Genomic DNA, 14,677 nt, shown 5'->3' on the forward strand with positions numbered 1-14,677 from the left:
AACGACGAGGAGATCGTGAAAGTAGAGAACTTGTTTAGTATTCTTGAGAAACTTACAGAAATAAAAGATACTCAAGTAGCTAAGATAAAGAAGGGGTAGTGAAACAGCGCTTCCTGTCTTGAATGAGAAACTAGATCAAGCTCTACAGCTCTGTGAAGAGGTTGAGAAAAATTACCTTGAAGTACAGCAGGTGTGATAAATGTTTTTTTTACTGAATTATTATAAAATAGATTGACAATTTTTTTTAACATAATACAGGCAAAACCGTCTACAACAACATTGAAGGGACAGCAATATTTGATCATTATTAGACAGTTTGCGACCAGTGTCATTTTTTTCTTATTACCTTGCTCACCCGTGACCTTATGATAGCTTAGCTATGCTTATGCAAGTGTTCAATATATGTGTGTGGTATACTATCTTGCTTAAGTGTAGCTATCATAAGCAAGGTCACGCCATGGCCTGGGGTGGGGGGGGGGGCAAGTTGATATGGAGAATGAGAAACTGCCGCTCCCTGCCCCCCCCTCGGCGACATCCTTGATCATAAGGTTGCAGGTGAGCAAAGTAATTGTTTTAAATGGTTTTGACTATAATAGTACTTATCATCTTTATTATATACATTTTTTCAGGTCTGTGAACAAAAAAGAACTGAAAACCATGAAAAGAGACAAAAGGAATGGGATCAGTTTATTGATGATATGAACTTTAAATGCCAGCGGATTGATAACGCATTTGAAGAAAAAGAAGAAGAACTAAGAGACCTTTACGCTGACCTTAACCATAAACTCAACATAACCAAATAACCCTAACATGGATCAAAAAGGTTGTGTCATTGATCCATCCCTGAAACTTTATCCGTCTGAAAAATTAAAGAATTTCTTACAAACCTTGAAACAGGATTATGAAATTCCAGATAACATTTCAAAATTTTTGAAAGTTCAAACTAAGGTCATCAAGGATAAACTTAAGCTAAAAAATGACAATGCAGTACATCAATTAAATGAAACAGAGGTTTCTAATCTGCATAAAATTAAAGCTGCAGTTGAGAAGTTGGAACCTAAACAGCCTGAAGCAGTAGTGGAAAAAGCTGCAGATAGTGAAATTGAGGAGATTGATGATTTACTTAAAGATGCACTTGATGAAGAAGACAGTGAAAAAACTAATGAGGAATTAAAGCCTGAAACAACTGAAGCAAAGGAAGACACTAGTGCTGAAGAAGTCACCAAAGAGAAAAGAGAAGATCCTTACCTTTTGACCTCGGATTTAGATTGGCTGTATGTTTATCTCAACAATATCAGAACAACTGAAAAAGACACCCTTATTTGCATGAGTTGATGGAAGGGATAGAAATTGTAATGCCAGAGAACAGTGTGATCAAAAGGAATCCAGTTTTAGAAGCAAGATGTGTTAAACTTAGGTCACAACAAGAGGCAAGGGATTACAGGAAAATGACAAAAGGTGTTGATAATGTAAGAATTAGGTTTCCAGATGACAGCATCGCTTTTCAATGTAAGTAAAGATTACTTAAGCTCTTAAGAGATGTGATTTATATTTATAACTAAAAAAAAAAATATGCCGCTTTTGTAAACATGCATACAGATCTACTGAAAAAGTTGAAACTAGTTGTTCTTGTATTATAAATATGAGTTGAACTGTTTAATTATTTAGTTTTGTTGCTAAAAAAAATCATAAAAACATATATAATTTATATTGATGAGCCTGCATTATCAAATTAGAAAATGAGTTCTCGTTAATTATTTTAATTTTTTTTGTCTCATTGATTAATACTATCTGTACAAAGTTTTATTTCTGTATAAAGTGAATTATGCAGTCGGTTTGACAGATTTTAAATTCTAAATTGATCTAAATTACAATATTGTTTTAATTTTTTGATTATAGAGATGAGTCATCAGTCATCTCTATTATTTCATAATCAAGCAAAATACTGAATCTATTCTAGAATATCATTATGACTAAAAACAATGGAGGAAATAATAATGACTCATATGGGCCTATGAATCAATCAGTTGGATGTTGTAATAACTTGTATTTTTTTTCAGTGAAGCAAATGAACCGACAGCTGATAGCCATTGGCCAGTTCATAATTTCAATATTTGCTGGATTCCTGTTTGGGTTCCGAGGAGTGGAATGGATGGTGGGGAATTTAGACTTTGGTTTCCGACTACTTCTTGGCGTGATGTGTGCCCTGGTCATCGCACTTGCCGAAATTTACTTCCTGGCCAAGAAACTTAATGAAGAATTAAGCGTTCCTGAAACTGTACAATTAGGAGGGCCACCCAAATTTGTTGATGATAAAACATATGACTATGACAAAAAGAAAATTAAAGTAGGTGGCAAAGAACATCAGGATTAAACTTAAGATACAAGTACATTTTGTAATAATTTCTGTATATTTACTTAGTAGACAATTATGAATAAAGATTTCAAACATTAATTCTGGTCATTTATTAATTCCTTACGGTCGCCAACGTGTCACCAACTGAGCATAAAATTCCGAACTGTTTACGGGGGTGCTCAATCAAACTACCAGTGGCGTAGCTAGGTAACCAAAGGCCCTGGGGCAAAAAATAAACTAGGGCCCCAACAAAATCATCGTTTGTTCCGTATTCGTCGTATTCCGAATTTGACTTACTCCAGATTTGTTATTTATAATTTGTAAGTCAAGAGTCCGAGGGGCCTCCTGAGCTTGGGGGCCCGGGACACTGCCCTGTCTAGCCCTCCGGTAGCATCGCCGCTGCAAACTACCCAACGGGACCCAACCATCTGCTGAATACATGGATACTTCGAGGAATGTTTTGTTCCGTCCCGCTCAGGCTGATAGTATTTAACAGCAGAGTGAAAGGGACGGTAAGATGCGAATATCAGAATAGACTTTCCCGTATTATTATATTACTTACTCTATGGAATAGAATAGACCCTCTGTCCTGTACCACAGCAGACTGTAACAGTAAAAATAAGAGAACAATTTTTTCTGTTCGATCATCTTTATCTGCACTAAATTCACGATTTAAAAAAATTACAAATAATTTTTAATCTCAATAAGTCGGATTCCAGGGCATGAGTTATTCCCCTTTCGCTTCATTTTACTCATTTAACATTCAATAATTTATATTAAGCAAGTGACAAAGAAGCATTTATAACTGATAAGTGAACATATTTGACTATTGTACAATAGAACTGTTAACACTAGCTCCTGAAATAAACATTTTGTCTTCGTACTTTGTAGGAATTAATCTAAACTTTTAACATGTTTCAAAACAAATCAATCTGTTGTCGTGTAAAGGAACGGTAAAATAGCCTAAACACTTATGTATGTAAACGTAAACATGACTTTTTGTTTTGTCAATTTTGACATTTCGGTTGCACAACTATTGATTATGTCGCGTCTTGCCTTCTCCAACGTTCGATGCGGTATGTATTTGATGAATCATAATATTTTCAACGTATATTTAAGCTCGGACGCCGCGCAATAACAACATTCTCTTTCGAGTCTTACTGCGAGGTTGACGTTATCCGTTTGATTTAACTTTTATAAACAGACTGTGTCAAAGTAAATATACATTAATTCTTTAAAAATACTTGTTTTGTGAGTTTCCTTTGTAGTTCAATTGCTCTTTTGACTATCTTTGGTGAACTTTTGCTCTGTGTGTGTTTAGGCTAAACTAAAGGTAAGGCTTTTGTGTTCAAGTTAACTAGGTATATCAACACATCAAAATGGCGACTAGCGATATTTATTTATTTCGTTTGTATTTACTGGATATATTTAATTTAATTACTTACAATAGTAAGTGAGTGGTACTTAACATTAAAGTGCTTTACAAAACTAAACTTTAAAGACTCTTTGTTTATCTAACTTAATTTAAAATTGCATCATCTGGAATTGAAGACAATGAACTCCATACAAAAAAAATGTTATCTTGTCAAACAGGAAAGTATATGTAAGATGGACCTCAAACAATATACATAGTGAAGACATTGCTCTATAAAAACCAATTTGAAATAGTGTTTTTTTTTTAAACAGCTATGGAAGACTTAGTTCCCTTCAAGGTGTTCTGCTTCTGGCAGCCTGAAGGCAAGCCAGAGGTCCGCAGGTTCGGGATTGAGAAGAGTGTGGTGACAAGCTACCACTACCTGAATGCTAAGCTGCAAGATGTTTTTCCCGGACTTAAGGGAAAGGCCTACACTGTCCAGTGGAAAGGTTAATATTTAGTGATCTTCAAATTTGTTTCAGTCCCTTTACATGCAGCATTTGAGTATCAACTCTGCATTTGCATTGGCTATGGCCACTGGTTTCAGTAACCAATTGAATGTTAAATGAAATGAAGAATAATGTGTCTTATGGTAGTATTATAATTTTCTGTTACTAATTTTGTCTGGGTGAAATTTTTTATAAAGCCCATGACTATGTCTGCTGAGAAATTGTTTATTGCTATCTAATTTTCCTGGATAAAAACTATCCTATATCCTTCCCAGTCTCAAATTATTTCAGTTCGCGGTTCAATGGCTTAAATTTTTATTATTATTAGTTCAACTTTTACTGATCTAGTCTAGTGCATTAGACCATGACAAGAGTAAGAGCTTTGCAATTTTCAAAATTATTTTAGGTTTTAAAGTGAACTTTTCTTGTCACTTATTTATTACCTATTCTTTTGCACTACAAAATACATGAATATCGTGAAGGATAAAATATAATGGAGCTTTTTCCAGTAAATAAAACTAAAAAAATGTGTATCCAGTATGTGAGGGGGGATAAGTTTGACAATCCCCTTTGGCACAATAATTGCAGATCCAACTGTTAATAGAGTCATGTCTTGATATATTTGAATGATATATTTTAGGTACAATAAAATGCAACTGAAACCAGCTGTCTTTATTGTTCTCAAAGTATATTATTAAGCGTTGACAACTATTCAAAATTAACTGCTAGCATTAGGTTTTAATATAATTTCTTCTTTCCTTTCCATTTAGATGAGGATGGTGATGATGTTACCATTTCATCAGATGATGAAATGATGATTGCCCTAGCGGCCATGCGCGCTGACGTGTACAAGCTCTATGTAAGCCCTAAGCCCAAGTCTGATGATGAAAAGGATAACATTGAGGTCATGCTCACTGGTTTCCCTGAAGTTTCATGTGGTAAGTTTCTCTTTGTGGCTCCTTATTAGTGTTACACTTTTTAACATTTCATTGCAAAAGTTGTTATGTACTTATGGCTGTTTAGGTATTTTATTGGATGGCAGAATTTAGACATACACTGTAAACTATCTAATTTAATTGAGATAAAACTGTTAGAGAATTTACAACATTACATCTTTCATACAAAGATAGAAGTGTTAAAAAAATAAAATGTTTCTTAATGGATAAATCTACTGGTTGCATTGAATAAAGTGTTTTTGAATCATTAAGATTTTCTTGACTGGACTAACAAAATTTAAAGTAAATGGGATAAAAAAAGGACTTTCCCGTCAAAAACCAGAGTTAGGTTAAAACCAAACAATCTAGCAACCCATGTTTATTTTATTACATAGTTGTTTGAGGTAGCAAATTGTGTAGTTTGAAAAAAATTATAAGGCAAATATTTATAGCTACTGAGTTGGTTGTAAACAATAAACAATATGTTGGAATTCTGTTTCTCCAACAAAAAATACTAGATGATGAAGCAAATTTGATCAGCAGAATTTGTAGCTATTTACGTCAGTTTATAAATTATTATGGTAATTTATTCTCTAATCCAGCAAACCACTTAAAAGCAGTCAAACAGCTTTGAGATATGAACAAAATAGTCTTAGAACTTGTGAAATAAATAGGTATTATAAGCATCATAACAATAAACATTACTACTCAGTATAATTAACAAGTCAGAACTCAAGGGCTGCTGCACACATTATAATTGTCTTGAATTGTAATTACAAATAATTATATTTATTTTTCCACCTAATAAGCTAGAGCAATGACTTCTATTGCCCTTGAGCCAGTAAAAGTTTGCATCATAAGAGTTAATTATTCGATCGCAATAAAGCATAGTTAGTTACCTTACCTAAACTATACCTATATATTTATGCATACATACAAGTCGTCCGCTATATCTGGCGCCTTTCGAAATTTTATGTATATACTTGTGTTTTCTGTACTGCTTACTCTGTTGGTGTGCAATAAAGAGTTATTGTATTGTATTGTATTTTATACAAATATTCTTTAATATACATGAGATTCTTATCCTTACTTGTTTAACTGATTTTGGGAGTGTACTACAACATTTAAAGGTTTTTAGTTTACCTAGTTACATTCGTAAAATAACAATTAAATCATTAAATTTAACTGTTGATTATGCAACATAAGCACTACTGAATAAGATCCCATCAATCAACACTTGACAAAGATTTGAGGAAAAAGTCAAGTTAATAATTTTTCATTAAATCTATTATCAGGGCAAGTAGGTACGCTAAATGCGGCTACGTTAACCTAATTTAATGCACATAAAAGTACAAAGTGTCATAATATCGGAAAAAAGATTGTGCAAAAAATAAACCTGACCCGTATTTGCATCCTCTGTACTACAAGTACTTCTCCATAGCTTCTACATAGCTTTCTACTAATTTTTGTTGTTATGATCAGGCCCGAGTGCCGAGCACTTCGGGGTGACTTGCGACGGTTGCGACGGCATGGTGGTAGGTTACCGCTACAAGTGCACCTCCTGTGATGACTATGACCTGTGCGCCCGCTGCGAGGCCAGCGGCGTCCATCCCGACCACTGCATGGTGCGCGTGCCTGCTCCTTCCATGCCGGTAAGATTGGACTTCTATTTGTAGATTACATTCCATTATTTAGGTCAAGCATTATTCTTCTCTATGTCTATGAGGGAAGCCTATGTCCAACAGTTGACATCCTGCGGCTGATATGATGATGATGATGATTATTCTTCTCTAGAATATTTTAAAGTGAAATAGATCGGATTATAGAAAACTTGCTTTGCTTTGATTCATAAGTAAAGTCTGCTAATTAGGCCAATACCAGCTAATCTAAAGCACAAATTGATGTGTTAAAGTGAGATGAAAATATATGGTGCTAATTCTAACTTATAATTGCGTCTCAGGTTGGCTAACGTTGTAGAGGAGTGTAATGTTTACATGAATAGTTTAATTCTTAATTCGTTGTAGATAGGGCTTATGGGCGTTATAAATTGGACCCTTGGACTTTATACTTCTTTTAATAAGTAAATTTTCCCAAAGTAAAATTGAAATTGTAAGTTGGTAAAATCAAATTAAAATACGAAATCCCCGTTTTTCAGTCCAAAGCCCATTCAAGTGTTTATCACATATATAAAATCATGTTAATTTAGTTAGGTTGTCCACAAGCATAATTTTAAGTCTTTCCCGCAGCGCGCATTGATCAGAGCGGCCATCAAGCGCTCGCGCAACTTCTTGAAGTCCGTCGCCGTCGCCCCCGAAGAAGTGGGTTGCCACAAGCGGCACCGCCGCGACCGCAGCGCAGAGAAGAAGCGCGACCATCACCGCGACCACCACCGCGACCACCGTGAGCGCCGCCCCCGCACCAGCTGGCTCGAGACATTCGCCACCTACATGAACGAATTCGCCAATCTCGCCGGCGATGTCAACAGCGATGCCCTGAACGACCCAAAAGACATTAAAACTGACACCACTCAAGAACAAAAGAAGACCGCCCCAGAAACTTCTCAAGCCACTCCTACCAACACCCCTGGCCCTGGCTGCCCTTTCCAACCGAATGTTCAAAACATTCAGAAGATTCTCGAAGCTTACATGACTCAGTTGAATTTAAATGTCAACGCACCCAATGGCGATGACGATGAGATGGGACAAGGAGACAGGAAGAGCCCTGAAGCTGAAAAAGTGAATGTTGTTGATAAAGTGCCCATCAAGACCGAGCCAGAAGCATCCACTAGTAATGCAGAGAAGAGGGAGCCGTCCCTGGACAAAGCTGATGACTGGATGATGGTCAACCAGGACAAAGGTATGATCAAAACCCAAAACTATAATTCTTTTTACTACAAGTGACTGCCCAACAAACTTTGACCAATATTTTTTTAGTTGCTTGAGAAATTAACCTGGTCCATTGAATAATTTGTACCTACTATGTGTCACTGAGCCAATTAACAATAAGATATTTCTGTCTTTAGAATTGATGGAAGCTTATGTGAACGCAAAGCCAACTGCCCCAGAGGAGCAGAATCCGATCGGTTTCAACTTGCCACAAGAATTCCAGCAACGCGTCAACATTTCTGGAGGAAACCTGTATCCGCCTCTAAATATGGCTACTGCAGGTAAATAGTTCATACTATCATTTTTTTTTTTTTTTTGTTTGTTTTAGTAACATCTGCAATCGGTACATTCAACCATAAGCAAATCTGTTACGTGTAGTACTATCAATGTTGAAATCATTTTAATTCTTGCCTTTTCTCTCCTTGCTAGTTATTTATTTTTGGCTCATTTGTCAATTAAGCTATCTAAGTGAATGATGCTAGCATAAAATGTGAAGATTACACACGTGAATTTATTTGAGCAACAATCGACTTGTCCCAACCTTGTGCTAGTTAACCTAAGGACAATGATGTTTTGAATATGTTGAGTGATTAAGGTCTGCTTTTGTTTCCGTTCGCCATAGAAATAACAAACTAGACCTCAATGCCTTATAATAGAATTCACTAGTTTTGAACCAGGGAGTAAACTAAAGGAAAAAAAAGACTAATGACATCAGACATAGTGAGTAAAAAGCCGACGGAAAAGTCGCGCTGTATTTGTTTTTACAGTAAATTACAGTTTACTGCAATTTTCAAGGGTTAAAGTGAGAAGTTACTGTCTTTATTTGGCTGTCAGTCGTTTCTGCTGTATTTCATTTGTGGCGTATATCCCATCATTGACTTTGATTCTAATATCTAGTGTTGAATACTAAAGAAGCTGAGCCGCTCAAGCCTCAGCCTGCCCCTGCGCCGGCCCAAGTTTCGGCCTCGGCTTCGGCTCCGACTCCGGCTCCGACCCCGGCTCCAACTCCGGCTCAGCCAAAGCCGGCTCAGGCTCCAAAACAGCCTCCGCCGCAATCCCAACCGCCGCGTCACCGCCACCCTAGTATGTATAAAGATATCTCTATGACATTATGAATTACAATCTATGTTAGGTATACTGAGATATCACGAGCTTAGGATACCTAGGAAAGCGGCCAGGGCACGTCGCTCACGTATTGCGTGATTATTTGATAAGCAGATATAAGAAATCTGTCCTCCCCCTTAGAACACGAGAAATCGTAGGAAAACGGTGATTAGTAATTAAGGAAATACAAAAAAAAATATGAAAATTTAATATGTTCAAAACCATTTGTCGCCCTAGGTTCTTTTGTCTTACAAAAATTTCCATGATTCATAACTGAAAGTTAGCACTCACATAGAGGTCATGGGGGCAAAGTAAATATATACACGATTTTAATAAGAGATGTTATTTAAATAAAATGTCATCTGAATTTGAATAGTAGGTATTTTTTGTCACCAAAGCATTAAAGTGTATGTACATTATTCGTGAGTCACAATACCATAAACTGTCTGATTCACTGATAATCTGCAGAGCAATAACAAACGAATGGGGACATGTTTGACAAATTTATTCGATTAGATATGATATGACTGTAATTTAACATTGTTTTGTGCTACTTTCAAAACTACACTTTTTTTCTTGCTATTTAGACGAAAATTACGTGACTTTGTTGAGTTTTCGATATTACTGTCTAAAGAGCGTAAAGCTAAACCTCTTTATTAGTAGCTGTGATATATGGCCATGAATTAGAAAACGGAATAAAAGTTTATGAACCACACACATAATCCTTGATTAATAAAAATTTAAGATAATAGTTATTTCTTATGAAAAACAAGTTATAGGAAATAGTGGCTAACTATTCTATTGTCACGTGTGCCATTTAGACGTTATTAAAATTCAGTTAATTCAGTACAAATTAGTAACTGAAAAGAAATGTTGTACTTGCAGCCATTAGGGATACTCATAATATTATCAATTTACCGCTCAAAAATATAAATAATTTATTTTGATGTCACTTTCTATTCCACAGCTCCCCATATCGACGGAGCAATCCAGCAGATGCTCTCAATGGGTTTCACCAATGAAGGTGGCTGGCTAACTCAGCTTTTGGAAAGCAAGAACGGGAATATCGCTGCTGTTCTCGACCTCCTTACTCCGGTCAACCCTAAGCAGAAGTAAAGTCGCTATAAGACGGATGATGGTCAGTTACTACAACGCCATCTAACGGGCAGTAGCTGAAATGTGCTTGTACTTTGTGTATTTCATTGCACGGTTACTGTGTATCTCTAATCGTTAGTATACGAATTATATGACTGTATCGATATTTTACTTTGATGTCTAATCGTAAAGTTAGCACATAATATTATTCTTGCTAACACTGTTCATAAATGAAGTGCTTTCTTTACTAACTTGAATATGACTATTGATTATGCACCTGTATTATTTTCAACTTATTATTATAAAATGACATTTTTAGATATCTTTTTTTGTTAATTTAATAAATGTGGTCTACAAGATAATTGCATCAGTAGTCAATTAACTTCTAAAAGTTGACAATACATACACCTGGCTACTCAAATTCCTATCAACTTTGCATTTACTCTACATCAAATAAACTGCAGTTTTTCAACCACAAACAAGGCTAAAGTAACCAGGTAGAATTGAGTAATGTGATATCAATAAATTCCGATGCGGAGTTAAACAGGAATGGCCTATAAAACCTTAAATAGAAGGATTGTGATACATAAAGTGATGACAAAATACGACTAATAATTTTTAGTCTTCAAATAATTATTGTTAGATATAGTACATGGATGATGTATCTAATATTTTAATCAATAAAGGCATATTATGGGAAAACTTGGTGTTATTAATAACGTATTTGATTTTATATAAGTTTTATTTGATAAATCCATAAGATTGCTTCTTCGGGCCAAAGTTTTCTTTTCTCTCTCGTAATAAGGCGTGGCCCAAGGCTTTATCCAGAGATTTAGCAGCGATTCTGAAAATAATATAAACATCTGATATTTCGAGTCGTCATGATGATGATGATGATAATCTGAGTGATTTATGAAAGACTAGCTGTTGCCCACGACTCCGCGTAGAATTCGTTTATCGCTATCCCGTGAAAACTATGCAATCCAAACAATCTTTACGTCCTTTCCCGGGATTCAAACTCTGTTAACCGAATTTTATCTAAATCGGTCAGCGGTTTAGAAGTGAAAAGGTAACAAAAAAAAACAAACAACAAACTTTCGCATTTATAATATTAGTGGCATCATCTGCAACTTGAGAATTTTTGTATTTCTGTATCAATGTACAAGAAGTTATGTAATCTACCAACGTCAAATTACTTAACTTCTTGAACTCCACCCAATAGGACTTACATTCCCTGTTTGATAGCATCCTTCAAAGTAGGTTGCGCCACGCTTCCCGGCCCATTGATTGCGATTGTGCTGCACTTGCCACCCTCGGGCACTGCATCCAGCGCCTCTGTGGAGTAATGGCGAGGGTTGCCAGTCACCCCGACGATCAGGGATACGGCACTGCAACTCTCTTCCTCTGCCGATGGGTCAACCACGCATTTCTCGCCGATTTTGCATAATGTCACCTGGAGGATTTTGTATGGTCAATTTTATAATGTGGGTTTACTTTACACCAAGCTAGCATGAAAACATATGACGGAGCGAGCGTGAAGTGTATCTGCTTCAGCTTGAGCAAAAATGCTATACGGATGTCCGGTTGTTCTCTACAGGTCACACTTTTCAACGAAATTTTGTGATTTGATTTGATAATTATGCGATTTTTTTGTCGATTCTGTTTTTGAAAATTTGACACTGGGCCCGCATGAGAACTACGGCCCAAGCTTTCTCACTCTGAGAGGAGGCCGGTGCATGGGACATATATAGGTGGCATGATTTATTTTCATGATGACGATGACTACTATGTTGCTCTTCTCAGTTCAGCAATGTTCTTACCAAAAGGGGAGCAGATCCTACATCCAACAGTTTGCTATCATATGGATCATCAGATAGCTGCAAGTCTACATTCCCTCCGTCCATCAAAACGGCTTTCACCAGTGGTATCCTTGTATTGAATAGCGCACCTTTAACTGCTAAAGAAACGGCGTCACACAAGTTACCACCACTTTCTAAAATCTGAAACAAAATATTTTACCATGAGATGATTAAAAATTGGGAGATGACGTTACTACAGGAGGTCTCTTATCATGTCAGCCGAATGTCGTCCACTGTTGGACATAGGCCTCCCCCAAGGCTCTCCACTCAGATCGGTCTTGTGCTTTCCGAATCCACCGCAATCCCGCGATCTTAACCAGGTCGTCGCTCCATCTTGTTGGAGGCCTACAGACAGCTCGTCTCCCGGTCCGCGGACGCCACTCGAGTACCTTCAGACCTCATCGGCCATCAGTCCTGCGAGCAATGTGCCCCGCCCACTGCCACTTCAGTTTCGCAACTCTTAGGGCTATGTCGGTAACCTTAGTTCTACTGCGGATATCACCATTTCTGATTCTATCCCGCAGAGAAACCCCGAGCCTAGTCCTCTCTATAGCCTGAGTGACTTTGAGCTACCTCATGAGGCCCATCGTTAGCGCCCACGTCTCAGATCCGTAAGTCATCACTAGCAACACTGGTCAAAGAAGTTGAACCTACCTAGCTGGGCCATAATCGTCAACAACTTCGAGCGTAGAGCCTCCGACTATTAATGGAGTTGGCATAACATGGACATTAAGACATGACTTTCGCCTTGTCCATGTACATTGTTAGGCGGAAACTCTGCTGAGGTCGGTGAGCATAGCACAGTAGGTCTCTTGTTAGGATACATTTTAATAAATACCTACCAGAATATCAATGTAGAGTTTCCAACATTGTTTTCCTTCTAAAATGGAAAGTTGTTTGAGATCAAATGCTTGGGAGGAATGATAAGCTCGTTGCATCAGGTTTGCTATGCTATTAGCAAGTTGTTCTCCTCCACGACCCTCAAATTCTGGAGTGGCATTGGCAGAACTGAAAATAAAAAAAAATTCTCATTAGCACCACTTTTACAAGCATTTTTTATTTAACGCCATCTATTGCAGCGAAGTTAAATTAATTGTTGTCATTTATTGACAATAGATGTCAGAGTAGTAACTTTGATAACAGACCCATCTGGTGAGGAGTAGCAAAACTATGAAAAACGTATGTAACATGAACACCCTAGATAGTGAATCTACTCGATAATAGATGTCAGAGTAGTAACCTTGCTAACAGACCCATCTAGTGAGAAGTAGCAAAGCTATGGAAATCGCATGTAACATAAACATCCTAAATAGTTAAGCTACTCGGCAATAGATGTCAGAATGCAAGATGTCAGTAAGCATACACATGAAGTTTTTTTTTATATTGAACATAAAGCAAATTGTCGGGAGACAAGAAAGCCACTAATTACCACTTCAAGTCAAGAGGGATAATCAAAGTTATCCATAGCATTGTCAGGTTAATATTCCACATATGTTTTTGGAGTTAGCAACTTTTGCTTGTCACCTGGCGAAATGTAATATGAAACAAAACATAAACAAAAGAACTGTTAAAGCAGTTTGCTTTATTTTCATTATTTAGCATATTAGATGATCAAATCACTATTATCATCATATTAGCCATAAAATGTCCACTTTTGGTCATGGGCCTTCCTACTCCATAGACCTCCAGTTACTTTGGCTGGAGATTGATTGATTAAAATATGAATGAAATACTCTCTATAAGTACAGTTGAAGAACAGAACTTAATCACATGCCAGGTAAGAACCTTTTCACAATCAATTTCACGGTGGTCTCTTTGGAAAATGGAATAGAATTATGGAATGTCAACATGACATCTTCAGTGAAAGGTTCCACCCTAGTATGTCATTCAATTTATTTGATTAGTTCCTGATTCGCCAGATTCTAGTTTTGTTGGATTCTTGCTTGTTTGTAGTTGCACAATAGGATATAACTTCAATTGCCTAGAAATAGTATTTGCGCGGTTTAATGGACTGTATCAAGGTTGGCCTAAAACACTCTGTAGTTTTACCTATAAAGGCGGATGGAAATAATTTAATTGAAAAGCTGGTATTCACTCACCCTTAACTCCAGAAGCACTTGATGATGCTATTGCTGCGGTCTTGTATAGCTCTAAATCTTCCGGTGGGTTTTAAAATAATTAAATATGTGCTGCGAAAAATACGTGGAGCGAAGCGCTGCTGTCGTAGTTGACAGACGACTCTTTTTCTTTTTTACTCTATATGTCATAGAGCAGGACGTGCGCGGAGGTTGGATGGATGGCGAAATACTTCCCATTTCAAATCAAAATACTCCATCCAACTTTATAGGCTCAAACATTCCCCCCGCCTAGAAGGACAAAGATCTCTTTGTTCTTCTAAATAAACAAAGAGTATGAAAGGAATGAAAATAAAAATTAACTTGAAATTATGCCACAAGAAACATAGTGGCACGAAAGAAAATAAAATATAACTTATTGCAATGGTAAAGGAGAAACCTTTACCACGGGTCTTTGATAGACACCAGAATTTGTGCGTACAGACACAACGCGGATAACTCCATC

The 14,677-nt window shown here is 36.8% G+C and overlaps 2 protein-coding genes and 1 pseudogene across 5 annotated transcripts; 2 read left to right on the forward strand and 1 right to left on the reverse strand.

The window, feature by feature from the left end:
* Nucleotides 1-22: 22 nt before the first annotated feature.
* LOC141430762 (uncharacterized) lies at nt 23-2,455 on the forward strand (annotated as a pseudogene).
* Nucleotides 2,456-3,324: 869 nt separating this feature from the next.
* On the forward strand, nt 3,325-10,940 carry LOC141430904 (sequestosome-1-like). Of its 4 annotated transcripts, none has more exons than XM_074091774.1 (8): nt 3,325-3,432; nt 4,043-4,219; nt 4,990-5,157; nt 6,637-6,806; nt 7,401-8,010; nt 8,177-8,320; nt 8,952-9,122; nt 10,111-10,940. In XM_074091774.1, the coding sequence occupies exons 1-8, from the start codon at nt 3,330-3,332 to the stop codon at nt 10,257-10,259; spliced, it is 1,692 nt and encodes a 563-aa protein (XP_073947875.1). In that variant the 5' UTR covers nt 3,325-3,329; the 3' UTR covers nt 10,260-10,940. The 4 variants fall into 4 exon arrangements, with proteins under 4 accessions (XP_073947875.1, XP_073947878.1, XP_073947876.1 ...); XM_074091775.1 differs by having other exon boundaries at nt 3,334-3,432; nt 8,937-9,122; XM_074091776.1 differs by lacking the exon at nt 3,325-3,432 and adding an exon at nt 3,494-3,689 and having other exon boundaries at nt 8,937-9,122.
* A 21-nt stretch (nt 10,941-10,961) lies between these two features.
* LOC141430905 (exosome complex component RRP42-like) lies at nt 10,962-13,113 on the reverse strand. The gene is made up of 4 exons (XM_074091778.1): nt 12,940-13,113; nt 12,059-12,238; nt 11,468-11,691; nt 10,962-11,082 (listed from the first exon to the last, which is right to left on the reverse strand). The coding sequence occupies exons 1-4, from the start codon at nt 13,033-13,035 to the stop codon at nt 10,980-10,982; spliced, it is 603 nt and encodes a 200-aa protein (XP_073947879.1). The 5' UTR covers nt 13,036-13,113; the 3' UTR covers nt 10,962-10,979.
* Nucleotides 13,114-14,677: the final 1,564 nt, after the last annotated feature.

This window comes from Choristoneura fumiferana, chromosome 9 (genome assembly GCF_025370935.1).
Source record: "Choristoneura fumiferana chromosome 9, NRCan_CFum_1, whole genome shotgun sequence".
Taxonomy (NCBI): Eukaryota; Metazoa; Arthropoda; class Insecta; order Lepidoptera; family Tortricidae; genus Choristoneura; species Choristoneura fumiferana.

Coding starts and splice junctions, on each gene's coding strand:
- LOC141430905 (XM_074091778.1), bottom strand. CDS start 13,035: ATGCAACGAGCTTATCATTCCTCCCAAGCATTTGATCTCAAACAACTT. Junction 11,692..12,058: donor TAGGATCTGCTCCCCTTTTG/GTAAGAACATTG, acceptor AAAATCCTCCAG/GTGACATTATGCAAAATCGG. Junction 11,083..11,467: donor GATGCTATCAAACAGGGAAT/GTAAGTCCTATT, acceptor TATTATTTTCAG/AATCGCTGCTAAATCTCTGG.
- LOC141430904 (XM_074091774.1), top strand. CDS start 3,330: ATGTATGTAAACGTAAACATGACTTTTTGTTTTGTCAATTTTGACATT. Junction 3,433..4,042: donor CTTCTCCAACGTTCGATGCG/GTATGTATTTGA, acceptor TTTTTTAAACAG/CTATGGAAGACTTAGTTCCC. Junction 8,321..8,951: donor TCTAAATATGGCTACTGCAG/GTAAATAGTTCA, acceptor TGAATACTAAAG/AAGCTGAGCCGCTCAAGCCT.